At 37.4% G+C, this 16930-nt stretch overlaps 2 protein-coding genes across 4 annotated transcripts; one reads left to right on the top strand and one right to left on the bottom strand.

The window, feature by feature from the left end:
- The first annotated feature begins 32 nt into the window (after positions 1–32).
- LOC117429893 (ER membrane protein complex subunit 6-like) lies at positions 33–1783 on the top strand. Its single transcript, XM_058998171.1, has 2 exons — positions 33–286; positions 1064–1783. The coding sequence occupies exon 2, from the start codon at positions 1084–1086 to the stop codon at positions 1414–1416; it is 333 nt and encodes a 110-aa protein (XP_058854154.1). The 5' UTR covers positions 33–286; positions 1064–1083; the 3' UTR covers positions 1417–1783.
- Positions 1784–3252: 1469 nt separating this feature from the next.
- Positions 3253–16387, bottom strand: LOC117963379 (P2X purinoceptor 5-like). Of its 3 annotated transcripts, none has more exons than XM_058998170.1 (12): positions 16260–16387; positions 10714–10864; positions 9761–9832; positions 8946–9021; positions 8272–8356; positions 7871–7951; positions 7099–7234; positions 6288–6415; positions 5253–5346; positions 4450–4515; positions 3998–4080; positions 3253–3589 (listed from the first exon to the last, which is right to left on the bottom strand). In XM_058998170.1, the coding sequence occupies exons 2-12, from the start codon at positions 10801–10803 to the stop codon at positions 3502–3504; spliced, it is 999 nt and encodes a 332-aa protein (XP_058854153.1). In that variant the 5' UTR covers positions 10804–10864; positions 16260–16387; the 3' UTR covers positions 3253–3501. The 3 variants fall into 3 exon arrangements, with proteins under 3 accessions (XP_058854153.1, XP_058854151.1, XP_058854152.1); XM_058998168.1 differs by lacking the exon at positions 16260–16387 and adding an exon at positions 15554–15964; XM_058998169.1 differs by lacking the exon at positions 16260–16387 and adding an exon at positions 14745–15080.
- Between the last annotated feature and the right edge of the window lie 543 nt (positions 16388–16930).

Genomic DNA, 16930 nt, shown 5'->3' with positions numbered 1-16930 from the left:
ATATTTAAAAATAAATATTTCAGCATCCCTTTCCCATCATTCAATGCAGCACAAAATGGCCGAATCTTTGTGTTCGGTTCAGTGTTACTGAGCTTATTTTCTATTTGTTGAATTACGTTTAGAAATAACGTTATCAATTTTAAAATATATATATTTTTTTTGTGTTAAAAAAAACTACATAAACAAAGCGTATGTGGTTTATTTACAGTTACCATGGCAATTTGAATTGTTTGCGAAGAACGAAAAGTGGTGGCATTTAATTCGACTATATTTGTTGTTTAAACCGGTAAGCAATGCACTTAAATTATGCTTTTATTAAGAGTGTAGTGTAATAATTTACGCTGGGCGCGGTTTGTTGGTTTCAACAGTTAGGCCTAATTTTACTAATCGAAATCTTTCATGAACCAATTAACAAAATGTTATGTATAAAATAGACAATACGCTAAAACTACATTAGCCGTATAATCATTATACCGTTACCGTAGTATTTCGTACCGTCCCGGTTCCAACCTGCAAATAATTGTCATTCAATTTCCCTTTAAAGCGCAGATTGCTGTCTTAAATTAAAACAAGCACGCTTCTAATGTCTGTAAGGAGTGGAGAAACAGTATACATTAAAATAATTGTACTGACCCCCCCAACAGGATGTCTATATGACATTACTTACCTCAGGGGGGCCTGGATAGAAGGCTATTGTGAAACTTGAACATTTTGTAGGAAATGCTAATGTACTGCATATATACTTTCCATAGATTCCACAGATTGATTGATAGATTTTTGCATTTCTGAAAACATCTGTCTACGTCGTTCTAACTTAAATATTTAGAATTTTGTACAGACCCATCACCCATCTCATTTAAGAATACAGATATCTGTTTGGTAACCTAGTATACAAATGGTTCCTGCTATGACTCGTGTTCCGTTATGTAATATTGATTTTAAACAGAAGACATTTCAGTCTCCCTAGATCTCATGTCGGGGACGTGGGGCGACTTGTAATTTGTATTGGTTAGTGAATGTTACTGCTTTGACCTAAGTTAACATATTTCCTTTATTGTTACAGAAACACAGTCGTAGTAAAACATGGCGTCTTTGGTAGCCAAACGTGAAGGACCGCAGTTCATCAGCGAGGTGGCTGTCAGGGGGAATGCCGGAGTGCTGGATTACTGCAGGACCTCGGTGTCTGCCTTGTCGGGAGCCACAGCGGGCATTCTTGGTCTGACTGCATTGTACGGTTTTGTCTTCTACTTCCTTGCCTCGTTCCTCCTCTCTCTCCTCCTTATACTCAAAGCTGGTCGAAAGTGGAAGAAGTCTTTCAAATCGAGAAGATTGCTGTTCACCGGGGGGCTTGTGGGAGGCCTCTTCACTTACGTCCTTTTCTGGACTTTCCTTTATGGCATGGTGCACGTGTACTAATCGTACAGCATTTAAATACACAGTCTTCACCAAATGTAAGGACAGTTGGTCACGTTAAGTTTGGGATTTTAGTACATTTTTACTGCCTGTAATTGCTAGTACATAATTTGTTAGGTATCCCATGTAGGTTTTACTAATTAAAACCAAACTTGACATGTTTTGTCTTTTTTTTCCTGATCTTGTGCATTACATTCAAATGTGAAACTACAGTAGTACAGTAATAATTGCCTTCCCAGTTTGAAATGGTTAGTTTCTATTTAACATTTATCAAACAGTGTATGATTCATGATGTCTGAATCAAAATCTATAAAATAAATAAGGTTATTAAAATTAAGAGAAAAATAAATAAATAAATGCTTGATCTCCATGATGCTTTTTTTTTATATATATACAAAGTGATTCTGTGTGTGTAGTTGCTTGAAAAGCTAAATTGACTGAAAAGACATGTTACAAACATGAAAAAAGTGTGAACAAGCAGAGGACTCTGAATCAAAACTTTAATGAATTGCTTAAATCTGCAACTTTAGCGTAGTATTTATTCCAGGGTAATTGCCAGGGTTGGGGGTTAAGTTTTTGTTTTTCAAATCCAATTCTTTCAAAAGAATTGGAATTTATATTTTAGAGACATCATTGTTCAACTGCTTTCATTTGAAGCCAATTTAATTGACCAACGGTGACTTCAATTTAAGTGATTGTTGCCACTCTGAGAAGCTAATTTTAACAGAACACTGCTAATTGCAATTTTGATCAGTGATGTGGTGGAATTGATTAAAGGGGAATTGAAAAGTGATTTTAAAAAGGAAATGGAATTGGAATTGAAAAACAGGAAATGACCCCCAACCCTTTTAATCAACCACACAGTCTTTACTTGCATACAAGCAGTAGCACATTATATTTTATCAATTAGTTGATGAGTGATAAAAATGCAATGGTTGGTAGTAGAAGACTGGTTACTTAAATATGGAAACGTAATAACCGCTTTAACAGAATCCTGGAGTAAAACTGATTAGATCGAAGCAGGTTTGATTCTACATGGGTATAGAATTCCATTTAAAACCGGTTTATATTTTAGACACACACACACCAAAAAATTCAAATGTACTTTCTGGGTAATCAATACTGCCAGAAACCACAGCAACTGAGGTATTTAATTTTATGATATGAAACCAGGCATCCATGAAATGAACAATGAAAGTTATCAACTCAAAACAACAGTAAACACATGACAAATATATTTATAAAGGTGAATACAAAATACAACAAACAGTTCCAAGTCTTAAAAAGCACCTAGGTAGAAAATACTCTTGAACAAATTTGTGTCACAGTTATAATAAGACTTCTAAAATAATAATACAAATATTAATACATTCACTTTTTTTTTTTTTTTTTAAAGCAATCAGCCTGATTGCATTTTGGTACTTACTATGAGTTTTTCTTGTTTGCTACATTATGTGCATAGGATATACAGTACCAAACAGTGCAAGCATCTTAATTAAATGGCACAAAGCTACCAGTATAGCCTGAATGTGTTTGCAAACATTCCTTAAAAAGGTAGAATTACCATTTTTTTAGAAGCTACTCATTTCTTATAACTGAATGACTTGTGTAGGTTGCTATATGCAAGGTTTTAAAATCATTGAGTGCATTGTTACAACATGACTAGTGGCAAGATATTTGCATCAAATGAATTCAGATCAATTTGTGCATGCATTTACTTGCAAAAGCATAGAGTGCAGTTTTAATTTGTCTTCATAGTATGTTAAGTGTTAAAATAATTAATACAGCACCCTGGGAGTCCCATTTGATTAGGAGTTTGTAGTATGTTTTTAGTAGTTATTTATTTTACTAGTTTTGAAGGTGACTCTTCAGTCCAGTTTCGCAGTAGCTTGGAACAGATAACAGCAAACCCAAATCGTTATCTCCTCATAGCACCTTTCAGCTGGCTACAAATCAGAGATCTTGCAGCCTGATATGCTGAGCTCCCTCCATTTTCAGACTACCGCTTTGTTGATCATCACCAGGGTCTGGTCAGCTTTCTTTTATATACGGTCTAGCAGTCTGCGTTGCACACTTTGAGTTCTTCTTCTAAGTCTCTGCTGGGACGTCTGTTAATTTCTGGGTTTCTATGATCTGTTTTCCATCCCCTTTTCCAGTTTCATTTTTCTTTACCTTCCTGTGGGCATAAAGTCAGACAAATCGTAGGATAAAGGATTCTGGGGTTTATTCACTTTGATTGAAACAGTGTCGGGTTCTGAAAACAGCCATTCTTTCAAATAAGTGTTTAATACAGTTGTGATGTTTTGGCAAAAATATAAGAATTTAAAATGATACTTTATGATGCAAGTATGTAATAGGCAATAGGCATTCTATGTTAATATCCAGAAAAGTACTTTTTTTTTTGTATCTGATGTTTATCTTATTTTTGTCAACATATTGATTGTATCAAGTATCTCTTTGGTCAGTTATCCAATAGGAAGTTATGCAATAGGGAGGTTGGTGTGTGTAACAAGTGAAATTATTTTTATCATTTATTTCCACTTCAGTAAGGCATATTCATGTACAATATTAAAGTGAGTCATACTTGACTGATTCGAATTTCCTTGCTCTGTAGACTGTGCTCTTTTTCATCATGTACAGCAACACCAGATCACAGAAGAACACACCCTGTAAGAAGATCAGGCAATACAAATGATTTGACAAAGGGCTTTTCATTTCTTGTGATTTTAAAATCTGTATCACACAGTAATACATTGATGACAGGTGCAGTTAAATTCAGAAATACTGTCAGTCTCCACCCAAGGTCCCCTTGATGCTCCCCAACTAATGACCATGTTGTTACAGCACCCCCTTGTGGATCCTGCATTTCATTATGATAGCATGGTATGAATTACAGACCTTTTAGCCTGTTGTAAATGTTTTAAAACAATTATCAATTGCACAGTACGGTACATCTGTAGTAGGCTGTGACAATTGTCTTACTGTACTATAAAGAAGTTAGTTCCTTATTAAAAAGCCATTGTGGTTTATACTTACAGCACCCAATAATGCCAAGCCTGAGCCAATATTAATTACTGTTGGGATGATGTTAAACTTTCCTGCCTGAAACCAAAGATAAATGAACAATATTGATTCGATTAAATAAAAAATACAACAAATATGTTGTTGATACTGTACACACAGTTTTAAAGCTATTCAGTATTTTAAGTTACACATTAAAAAGACAAAAATAGAACTGGAAAAACGACTGTATAAATGTTTCTATAGACATGTTGAAATTGCAGTTCATTATTTATATAATTTAATAATGCTGTCTTTAGCTTCAAATTGAACACCAAATGACAGGAATGAAAATGTAATGGTAAAAGTTAAGTATTATTAGAAAATAAGGTAGGCTATGTTCATTGAAAGAAGCTGGACCACTAAATGTGCCATGTTTTTTGTATAGTTAGCTGTTAAATAGTTGGCTGTAAAATGGTTGGAATGGGAGTACCCGGCTATATGAAGCATCTGTATCCCTGAATGTCTCTTTAAGGAATGTTCCAGAAGACATTTGCTGATTGGTGTGGGTGTGTGCTGTCCGGAGCGAGTGGCGGCTGATAGGTTAAGAGAACAGCTGCAGAGGATTGTGACATCAGAAACATGTCAATCATGGGATTTACCGGAACAGCACAGTGGGTGTGATGCAGGATGGATTTTCACCTCCTTTCCTAATATCGTAAGTTGATAAGTATACTGTTTCTTGTATAGACATCAACTACTGCAGAAGACTGATGCCAGAATTAGGTTATTACATTTCAGTGCACCTAAAAATAAACAAAATAGTACAGCATTCACACCTTCCCATTCACCATGACATCAAATCGGATTCCAAATACTTTTGTCAGTGTTCGGTACTCTTCTCCAGATATGTTTTTATAATACTTGGCAAATCTAAAAAACAAAACAAAACACACCAAAAAAACCACAATGGTATTTTTCAGCAGTCACTTTACAAGAAGCCCCATAAACAAATACTAATGTGAGTATCATTTTTCACTATATCAGTCTGTCTGGCTTGTCTGGGGAGTTCTAAGTGCTTCTACTGAAGAGACTTCTGTATTCCATTCAATGTGACCTTTCAACTGACCCTGCCTACATATATAGAGAGTGAGTAGGGAGGAGCAACCTAGATGAAAGGTCATTTTGCCACATGAATGGAATGAGGAAGTCTTTTCAGTCCCAGACAGTTAAAGACAAAACCACTCAACACAATGGCAATCATCACACACAGGCAAGTGAAAGATAACAAGAAAACATTTCAGCATTGTACGCATTTATCAGAACACCTCAAGATTTGTCATTGATATCCTTTATATACTTGCCTGCATGATGGTGTGAGAATTTACATTTGCGGTCAGTAACCTGTGATATAGAAACCATAGGCACTCATGGGAAAATGTTAGACCACTCTGTGCTTTAATTAGGCATCTTAAACAACTTCTAAAAAGTCTCATGCATTATACCATTCGTGGCTATGTGTTCCTTATCTTTATTTATTTATTTTTTATATATAGCACCTTTCATAGTGGACCACCATCACAAAGCGCTTTACAGAGGTAGGCTGTGAACTGTGCATTATATGCAGAGTCACTTACAATAGGCACATGGAGGTTAAGTGACTTGCTCAGGGTCACACAGTGAGTCAGTCAGTAGCAGAGGTGGGATTTGAACCGGGGACCTTCTGGTTACAAGCCCTGGACTTTAACCACTGGACCACACAGCCTCCTTGAATCTCTTAGTTTAAATGAATTGCATGTGAGGTCTATTAAAGTCAGCAATTAAATTAGACAGTCAGTAATTTGCCTATTTGGCCATCTCCAGTACAGCTTTACCTGAAGTTATACCCTGATGTGTTGTTAGAGTTGTCATCTAGCCGTGTGAAGGAGTACTTGGGAATGCATTTGGAATAAGATTTGTCGAGGTCGCAGTTCCACTCGATAAGGATGCCTATCACCCCACCCTGGAACAGACCACACAATCACATCTGGATAGCTGCTTCTCAAAGACCATCAGTGACATAGCAGCAAGGTTTATAAACCTCAGTTTCACTGTATTTTTATTGTATGTTGTAATGTTAATAAGTGGGTCAATAAATCACCCCTGTGGGAAAGATACATTTAGATATTTAAGATATCAAACTAGTATTTTTTCTGGAAACCTCAGTAGACGACCATATAGCAGCCATATTAAGTCCTTGTTCTCTAGTCTTCATAGGTATTCACACAGTCTGTGTACAGTGAGACTGAATTGGATCTGGTGCTGACTAAATTGTGCTGTCGGGGGAGGAACAGTTGGAACAAGGTGACTAAAGGACATTCTTTACACCACTGAACAGCTGTGGCAGCTTTATATAGTACTGTGAACACAGCAGCAAAACTCGAAACTGAAGCTCTACCAAATATTCCAGAAAGGAAGTAAATAGCAACAGTTTCTGACATGAATGTCTGAACCCAATTCATGTATTTATTTATTTATTCATTTATTTATTTATATTGTTGTTTACATTAATCAGCACACCTCCTAGTGCAGTACCATGGCTGTATTTCATCCCAATCCTTTGCGAGAGAAGATCTGATATTCTTTTTATAATACAGTAACCTACAGTATATATAGTCTAATTGTTAAGAAGTCTGGATCCGTTACCTTAATCGCCATTTCCTGAAAGTCATGACCCGCCCGGCTGACGATGTCTCCTAATCGGAACACAGGGCAGTAGGGGTGATTGATTTCATCATAGGTACAATTCTTCAAATAAACACCTGTGTCCTTGACATTAGACCTGCAAATGGAATACGCAGAACAGAAACTTATCAGGAATCCGATTGAAAAGAAACACAGAATTCTGATTTTCTCAGTTCCTGAGAAATGCCTTACACTCTGTGCATTAAAGATTAATTCCTTTTTTGTTTTGTGTTTCTAATTACAAGTTTGGAAAACATAAAGATAAAAAAACCCTTGTGTAGTATCTCTTTAAAAAGTGGTATTGTTGTGGAGTAACATTTGACTGTGACTCTGTATTTAATTACCCACAATCCCTCCGGTTACAGCGCCTGCGAGGTGTTGGATGTCTGGACCAGTGCCCCACAGCATAGGCAGCTGTCAATAGCATGCTGGGAGATTGCCTTGCTGGATATTAAGGATGATTCAAGGGATCTGATCTGGGGGGGGGCTTAGGTTGGTCAGGGTGTCCTTAGCTCACCACGCACCAGCAACCCCTGTAGTCTGGCTAGGCGCCTGCGGGCTTGCCTGTAAGCTGCCCAGAGCTGCATTGTCCTCCAACGCTGTAGCTCTGAGGTGGCTGCATGGTGAGCCTGCAGTGTGTAAAGAAGCGGGCGACAGAGTGTGTTCATCTTCGCCCGTCCCAAGTGACTTTAGAGTGGGTACGCTTTTTTTTAAACAAATAAAAAGTTCTTACCTGGAAAAAGAGAATTTTGAGAACCTCACAGAGTTCTTTATGTACACAGTAAAGTTTTCCGCTTTACCTAAAATGGGATTTCTGGAATAAAGAAATGCAATGTCAGTAATTTTATTCAACAGGCAGGAAAAGGCTAACTCAAATTTCTGATTTGCATTGTGTGCAGGCAACATAAATAGAAGTTCAAAACAGTGTATATAATTATTTAGTGACTTTTTAATGCCTTGTGTATATATTATTCATACATGATTCTTCACAGTGTTCATTTGCTAAACAGTGGTTGTGCACAACTCCATTGTAATCTATGCAGAACTACTTGATTATTTAGGGAATGGGTAAAGCTACATGGCTTCATTCCAGTTTCAGAGCAATAACAACTAGTAAAGAAAAGGGATTCTTACATTGGAGGACTGGGTTTTTCAATAGGACACCATGCATATATCTCACAGGTGCCTGTTTCATGTATGCAGTGGCCTGTTTTGATTCCTGTAGGGGAAGGAATCTGGAATTAACATTATTTAGCATAAGTTATTGAGAGTTCTAGGCTCTGGGGATAACGAAGGTCTCTCTGTCTGTACATCTGTCTGTCTGTATGTATGTATGTCACACTTCCATTTTTACATCTATGTTGACAACACAAGACGTTATTCCACATACTATAAATCAGTCATTTTAATATACCATAATATTAACACCCTATCGCTACCACTTATCCAATTTCCGTTAAACTGTTCTGTACTAGTCTGTATATACTATTGATATATGTCACGGTCATCAAAGCTAGGATATTGTAATCTCAAATCCTTTCAGAGGCATGTGATTCAATATGATAACGTAACATTATTCAGCAGGTTTCATTCGACTTTACTGTAGGTACATGTATTAAACAATGTGACACAATTGTGAGTAAAGTGTAGCTACAGCACAGTTAATGCACCTGCATTTCAAATTGTATCTAGATTTGCAATACAGTAGTAACACACATCTGTGCTTTGCTCAGCTACTTGCCATTCTAAAATGCTCAAATAAAAACAGATAGAGCTGTGATAGGCACAAGGGTTCCAACACTGCTTACCATTGCCAGCTACTACAGCCTCTTGAGGGTTGCAGTCATCGTCTGTTCTACACTTGGCATCTGGTACCTTCGAACTCTGACAAGGTCAAAACACACACTCAGAGGCAGGGCCACAAAACTGGGTTACAAGTATAGCTGCTATTCACACTGTGCCCCTCCCCTAAATCCATTAAGCACTAAACAAGGGTATTAGCACTGGCAATATTCGAATTGGTCTTCTGTTAAAGACTCTGTTTGCTTGTATTTTATATTTTATAGTTTACCATAGTAAAGTGTAATAAAGTCAGGGTAAACTATGGTAAATGCGTAGTATAACCATTGAAAAGCCTAGTGAGAAAATAAGCATGAAACATCAGGATTGGCTCAGGCACATCAGCTGCAATGGAAAACACAAGATCACAAAACTGCTCTGAAGGTCAGCTGAAATTAAGCAGTCAGGTTCCTGTCTGGGAACCCTACAATCACCAGCATGTCCAGTCTTGTATACATCGTATTATACAAGTATTGCTGCTTACATGTATTTGATTGTAGTGTGTACACTCAAACAGATTTATAATGGGAAATAGGTGTACCAGTACTCATGAAAAATAAAATGATTAACATTAGTTACCCCAGTTTACTTTTCACACAGATGTGTGAAACTAAAGATGACTTTGTTTCTAACAGGGACAGTTATCCTGTCACAGAGAAGTAGAAAGTTCATGAAAAACAGCGGTACAACTGAGACGCAAAAATGAAACACTTGATAAGATCTCCTAAAAGAAGATGTGGCTCAACACATAGATCCATCAAGCTTCAGTATATGTCTCTCTTACCTCAGGACAATGGCCAAGTTTCTGATCTGGAGTTTGAATCAGGTTTGTTATGACAAAGAAGACACTGTCACCCTAAAAATGAAATAGAAAGGAGTCACTAGAAATTCATAAATGTACACTGTACATATAAAGCATAGACACAGGAGGTGGCCATTGTATTAGAAACTATTATTAAATGAAATAAGGCAATGTTATGCAATGGTCTTAGACCAAGTATTGTATTTTGGTACTCTTCCAAAGTGTATTGATATGTCACATTTCAGTAGCAAGCTGGCAGCAGTAGGATGCAATTAAAATAAATCTTGTGTATTTCTTTAATTTATCTCTCCTTGTTATTTCATCAGGTCTCTCTATAAACCATTATATGAAGACGTTATGTTTGTGGTGATCTGAAACCCTTATAATGTGTTTTGTGCAACTACGGCACATCAGTAAGAAACAGGTGTATAATCTATTAGTTTCAAAGTGAATTTCTGAATTAGGCATTCATTCTAAATGTAGGCTTAGTTCTCAGGTTAGACATTTCCATAACCCTTATAGGTCTCAGTTTCAAAACGTTGCTGTGTTAAACCAAACATGCATTGTGTTAGCAGAACGGTGTATGTGGTTTTCATGCACTTATCTAACGCTTTCACATCTGCCATGAGAACAGCTTTTGTGGTTTTAATGTCAACTCTTCATGACCTGTGAACTTGCAGAGTAGAACTTTCTCATGCATTTGTAAAGTTTTATGGTTTGCCTGTAATTTCTCTCCCAGTCAGTTATGCGATGCAAACTAACTTTACGATCAACAAGGTCTGCTTTTTGGAGTGCAGGGTAGGCTAAACTATAGAAATATGTTCTACAATCTCGTGATTAATGTCGCACTCACTGTGGCTCCCCACAGTACTGTATAAAGTCTTTAACCCTAATAAAGTAAGCTGATATAGAGCCATGTGCATCTTCATACTAACCTGCGGAGGAAAAACATAGTCGACCGCATCCCACAATCGAGGTCCATTAGCTGAAGTGTTGGTTAAAGTCACTCCTTTCAATTTAGTCATCACTGAGCTCTGTATTGAGTCTTCAGTATCCTGGTAGCCCTTCTTTGTAATGAAAACCCACCTGCAAACACAGCAAATAGGAATATGAAGGTTCAGTTTGTAACATGGGTGGTAGGGGGGAGCTTCAATCAAATCCCACTTCTATGTGACGCAAGGTAGACCATGCTTTTAGATGCCATTCTACGGAGATACGTTACGTAAAATGCAGGTACAATTATATATAATTGCGCAGGTGACCACTTACTTTGTATTATTATTTACTTGTATTTAGTTTTTCCTTTTAAAACAGTCCAGTGAACTTGACAGAAAATGCTTTATAAATATAGCTCATAATCTTCAAAACTATGTATGAGTTTGGTAATGTTGGGATGTGTCACATAGAAACGTGTTGCTGGCTTTGTTTTACAACGTATAGAATAGTTGGACCTCGATAATATTTTGGTTTGTTTGGTGAATCTCCACAAAACTTCGATGTATGCGTATGTAAAGACCTTCTTGTCACGGATTTGTGGCACAAAACAATTTAGCGAACAGAACGTTATTTACCATAAAAACAAACAAAAACAAACCAAAAAAAAAAAACAGCTTAAAATTAGGTCACATGTTCAAGTTGTGTGAATGCGGGACCTTTTTTCTGATTGGTCAGTTTCATTCCAGTCGCGTGACAAAAAAAAAAAAAAATAGAAACAGGTTTGATTTTAGCGAAGCGAAATTTTCTCAAAGCGACGTCGCTCGCAGCTGGTGTGGATACTCCAATTTGACTGAAGTGACTTCTAAATGATGCGCTCGCATCCAGTGTGGATGGAGCTTTCCTGTGGTATTATTTGTAAATGTTCAGTGAAGACTCTGCTCAGCCTGAACAGTGTTTAACACTTTATTTTGGCCCGTGTGCCTTTTTGTTTTGTGTTTTTGGTTGTTTATTGTAAGTGTGCACCAGCAGTTAAACTGCAGTTTCCTTGCCTCTTACTCTCCCACCCTGCCAGTAACACCTGGACCCACACTATCCTGTCACAGGATGTCTCTGCGATTTAATTTCCGTAAAAACATTTTGATCGCAACAAGAACCGGAAGTGTTTCGACACACAGCGTGTCTTCATCAGGTGTAGCTAGAAGACGATTGCAATTGTGCTAATCAAAATGTTTTTTAAGAAAATCAAATATAAAAACATTTTGCTACACCACATCAGTGGTCACGTATTAAAGAATAAAGAATAATTTTTTTTGAGAGTCCTGGCGATAGGTGCGTATGGGCAGGAATCAACAACCAGGCTCGTCTGAATTTGTGGCTGTAGAGCTTGTAACCACATCTCATGACAGTTTTATTAAGGGTTTTCTTTTAACAGTTTTTTGTAAATGTTAAATAACTAGTAGCAAACAACCACTTTTGAGTCCTTAAATGTATAAGTTTTTCGTAACTGGTTTTGTAAGATGTAGGAGTTTGATTTTAATTCAACAAAAAAAAAGTGCAAATAGCATTTTGGTGTAAAGACCTTGAAAAATCTCTCAGATTTTCTACTTCACTGCAAAAGCAATGCAGAATGCAACGTGCCTGCAACACCACAGCGAAATGAGTGTGATCAGGACGGAGACGTGCAAATGTAGGTGTTTCATGCAGGAGACTCTAAATACACCTGCAAAAATGAACATTTGATAGACAGGGAACTGAATGAAGGGAACTTTGAGGCATATTTTTTATTAGTTCACCAAGCTGCTTATCGCAAGACTGTTAAGGTTTTTTTTTCCCCTTGACCTTCGCACATGTTGCAAATAGCTTGAAAAGGTAATCTACATATAGTTGTTAGTAGCAGATCATAATACAGTATTTGCATTAGTTTTGTGTAAAGATCAGTAGTTATGTACACTCAGGGAAAGAGCCTATCCCTTTACTGTTTTCACTAGTCAGGATTTCTGATACCTCTATGTACAGTAGAACCTAGAATATCCTGTAAGATACGCTATCCTCCATAACCGATGAACATCTGGCAGGTGTCATTAACACATGCTGCTACCAGCTGAACGGTACACATGGAAACTGATCAATGCACATTTTATTAGGGGTATAAAACAGTAAATGCAGCTCTTAGCTGGACAGAATGGATTGAGTTGCTGTGCTTTGTTTTGCAGTCATGTTCACTGATTTTCTTTACACGCAGTTCCATACTTTGGTGTTTTTGACACACTGATGTACCTGACATTGTTCATTTATAATGCCCTGATGTTAACAAAACAACTACAGTATAATGACTCCCTCTCACTTTCAGGTATTATTTTTTCTTTTTTTCAGGTTCAAACACTGTATCAGCATATAAAACATGTCCCGCAATCTATTTTTAGGAATGGTATTACTGGTAGCTGGTCCTTTGTGTGTCATTGCATACAAGCAAAGCAGCCGCGTCATGTAAGACTTCACAATATGCACTGTACTGTTTCCAGTACTGTTTCACCAATACTGAAAAGCAGCCTTTTCTACTTAACAATCTCAAACAGCAGTTGCTTCCTTATCATAGTGTTCTTCCACCTAAGAGATAAAACTAAGACAAAAAAAAAAATGAACCATTTAACAGTATCATGATTTTTGATATTTTGATCCCTAGATGCTGGGTTATGCAACTAGGGGCTTGCTCAATGGAAAGGTAAATAATATAATAATGTAGGAAAATTGATTTTAAAGCATTATGTTAGGTACCATAATTTCACTGGCAATGGAATGGGATGACCATTATTCCTATGTCATTCTGTTTTACAGTTTGGTAGTTACTATATAAAGGTTATAAAATCAATTCATATTATGTTCAATGAAAAATCTCTACAGGGCCATACTGTCTACTATATGTTAAGGGTGGATGACAATTAATTAACTGTAAGTGATGAATTACACAAATACCAAAGTTATTCGACAAATATAGTCATATAGCCCTCTCAACATTGATTGCTCCCGCGTTCTGACATCATGTACTGTAAATACACATTGCTCAACTATACAGCACAGAACATTGCAACCCTCAGACCCCCGATAGTCATTGTACAACCTGCAAAATATAACAGACATGTAAGATCACAGTTTGGGTGATGTAAAAAACTGAAGTTTGTCATTATCAACCTATGATTGTATGTACACTCCATTCATTGATGGGTTCTTGGTTCAAGTGATTAAAGAAGCAAGGCACTTAACCTCCTTGTGCTCCCTTGTGAGACGTTGTTGTGACTGCTGCTGATGCATAGTTCACACACCCTAGTCTCTGAAAGTCACCTTTAATAAAGGCGTCTGCTAAATAAACTAATAATAATATAATTTTAGATTAACCAATGCTGTTGTTTACTTTTTTTATTGATTCGAAATGTAATTTTAATTATTCAGGGCAGATAAATCATTGTCTAAAATGTTCGCAGCGTAAATACTTTGGACAGGCATTTTATTTCAGTCTTACTAAAATGTATAATATCATCAGGATAGAAAACAGTTACAATACAGTAGATTGATATTACCAATTCAACAAGAAATCTAGTTTATTATATCATCAGATATTTCATAATCCTAGTATCAACGTCTATTCCGTTATAATCAACACACTGTACTGCCCTGCATTTAAATTATTTCCCGTGCAGACACAGCAGTATGAGACACAATAACAAAAACATGCTTACCAGTATTGCAGGAATAGTATTTAATATGTGTTTATTATGACATTACAGTGCAATACTAGTTTAATAATTCAGTGTTTACTTGTCACAACATTTAGGCTAAAGGTTTATTACTATTTTCACCGTTAAATCCAATACCGCATTGGCTTATTTGATTAAGATGCGTGACTGACCAGCAGTTGTCAGAGAATTGTTTGTAAACAATATCTGGTTTTGCTTGACCACAAGTAACTTACAAGGTTAACACGGCGCTACGATATATAAATAGTCGACACTCGGCACTGGAACATTGGGCTTACCCGACAATGTACACTAAAACGGCCAGCTGATAGGCTCTGTATAAGATCCCCAATTTCTTGGTATGGACAATGAGATATTTTTTAGTTTTGTATTCCAACACTGAGAGAAATACAGATTTACAGGTGACTTCTGCCATCCTCCATTCCGTCAGCACAGTGATCAGACAGGGACTGGCACTGAAAACAAGATCCGACAAGCACGGCTGTCAGAGTGTAGGTGCAGTAAACTTTAAAGGTGCAGCCACCTTATTTTGAAATACCCAAAAATACAGAATAATGGAATCTGACAAAAAAAACTAACAAAAAAACAAAAAAATAGCGGCGCGCTACCGGCAAATTGACATTAAACACCGCAGACCTGAGACAGTCATTGCACAACCCGCAAAATAAAACGTATATGTAAGATCACCGTTTGGGTGATGTAAAAAAACAAAACGTTAGTGTGTCATTTATCAACCTATGATTGCATGTACACTACATTCACTAATGGGTTCTTAATTCTTATATAATTATCAATGCCTACTCGTTTATAATCAACACACTGTTGAAAAAAAAGTATTTTGTTGCTTTTACTTGTAAGTACATTCATCGTCCGTATTGTTAAGCTAAAAGTTTACTGTTCTTTTAACGGTCAAACAAACCCGCATTGTCTGCTTTTAACAGTTGATGCATCTGACAGATATTAGTTACAAATGAACAGGTTTAGTATTAACCGCACAAGTCACAAGATTTACAATGTTGACACAGCGTTCTGTCTAGATTAAAACGCGTCGGATATTTGAAATACAGCACATTGGAAATGGTCTCACCCGATAATGTACCCCAAAACGGCCAGCTGAATGCATCTGAACAAAACTCCCACTTTCTTGTTTTGGGCAATGACATATTTTTCAGTTTTGTAGTCGAACACTGAGAGGCATAGAGATTTCCAGGTGCCTTCTGCCATAGTCCACTGTGTCCGCACAGTGATCAGCCGGGGACTGCACTGCAATAAGAGATCATAAACTAACCGAGCTGGATTTGATATGACTGAAAGTGAAAACACGTTTAAAGGTGGAGCCACTTTATCGAACCATCACACGCGCGATTCATCATATTCGCATTTTTTTTTAAGTATTGTCTGTCAATTATTTTGCTCATCTTTCCTTTGTGATTTTAATTTTAGTATGCCACACGCCTTGCTCTGTCACTATTAGCCTAGGACTGATGGCATATATTTGACCACATGACTCAGCACGGTTAAAAATACAATATCAAATAACCTGACACTGTTCCAGAGGGGTGGCTGCTTGGTAGCTATGAAGAGGAATAAGCATTCATGACAACAGCTGCCCGGGTTAACGTCACACTGCAATCCAACACAAACCGGAGCCACAGCACAGGCAACAAGCAGCCGCGGTTAGTGAAATAACCAGTCAAGAATGATCGAGGGTAGCAAGACTTCAGCAAGCGTTCTGAGCCGGGTGAAACAGGCAACACTGACCCGCTAATCAGCAGGTGAGATCCAACACTAACCAGGACGCTGTAGCAAGCCGCACCTTTCCATCTGCCACTTGGATTGATCTGAAAGCGATTTGAATTTAGAACTCGTCAGTCTCCTTCAGCAGTAGAGAGTGGACCATTTAGGACTGCATCTTTCCAACTCAAACTGATATTTGAAGTTACCTAATGAGCGTCCAATGCGAAGGACTCGAGGCGGGTTTTGTGACTGCAGATGGAACCGGCTGCAGCCCCCGTTTGAAATTGGAACGAATTTCCACACAGGTTTCATAGCGCAGATGGAAAAGTTGCATAATATTATTAAATGCACTGAAAGTTTTTGTAATCAGAGATTCGTCTCCATAGTGAAGGGTAGATCTGGTTAACCTTACTTCACATTCCAGAAATAAAAAAAAACAGCTCCTGGGGCTTTCTGACTCCTTGTTTTTTTCAGGAGAAAATGAACTGGCAAAGGCTTTCATTGCTGAGCTAGGTGTTTCTATGTGGCTTGCTATGGTTCTAACTTTGGCTTTGCTGAACTAGGGAAACCTGCGCGTTCATTTGTGACACTGAAAGAGCAAGAGATTGTTATCAGCTGTTGAATATAGCCAGGGGTCAGACAGACAGTCAAAGCTGAAGAGGCCACTTATCCAGGGCTCTTCCCTTCTCCACATTGCAGTTGACAGCTGTCCTCTTGCTGTTTCAAG

The sequence above is a fragment of the Acipenser ruthenus genome, chromosome 24 (genome assembly GCF_902713425.1).
Source record: "Acipenser ruthenus chromosome 24, fAciRut3.2 maternal haplotype, whole genome shotgun sequence".
Taxonomy (NCBI): domain Eukaryota; kingdom Metazoa; phylum Chordata; class Actinopteri; order Acipenseriformes; family Acipenseridae; genus Acipenser; species Acipenser ruthenus.
This window is presented reverse-complemented; position numbering and strand designations above follow the sequence as displayed.

What these genes read in the sequence shown, in the direction of transcription:
- LOC117429893 (XM_058998171.1), top strand. Translation starts at nt 1,084, where the DNA reads ATGGCGTCTTTGGTAGCCAAACGTGAAGGACCGCAGTTCATCAGCGAG.
- LOC117963379 (XM_058998168.1), bottom strand. Translation starts at nt 15,690, where the DNA reads ATGGCAGAAGGCACCTGGAAATCTCTATGCCTCTCAGTGTTCGACTAC. An exon ending in TCAAAATTCTCTTTTTCCAG is followed by an intron (nt 7,235 to 7,870) that starts GTAAGAACTTTT and finishes TTCCATTTGCAG; the next exon opens with GTCTAATGTCAAGGACACAG. An exon ending in GCTTGGCATTATTGGGTGCT is followed by an intron (nt 4,081 to 4,449) that starts GTAAGTATAAAC and finishes ATCTTCTTACAG; the next exon opens with GGTGTGTTCTTCTGTGATCT.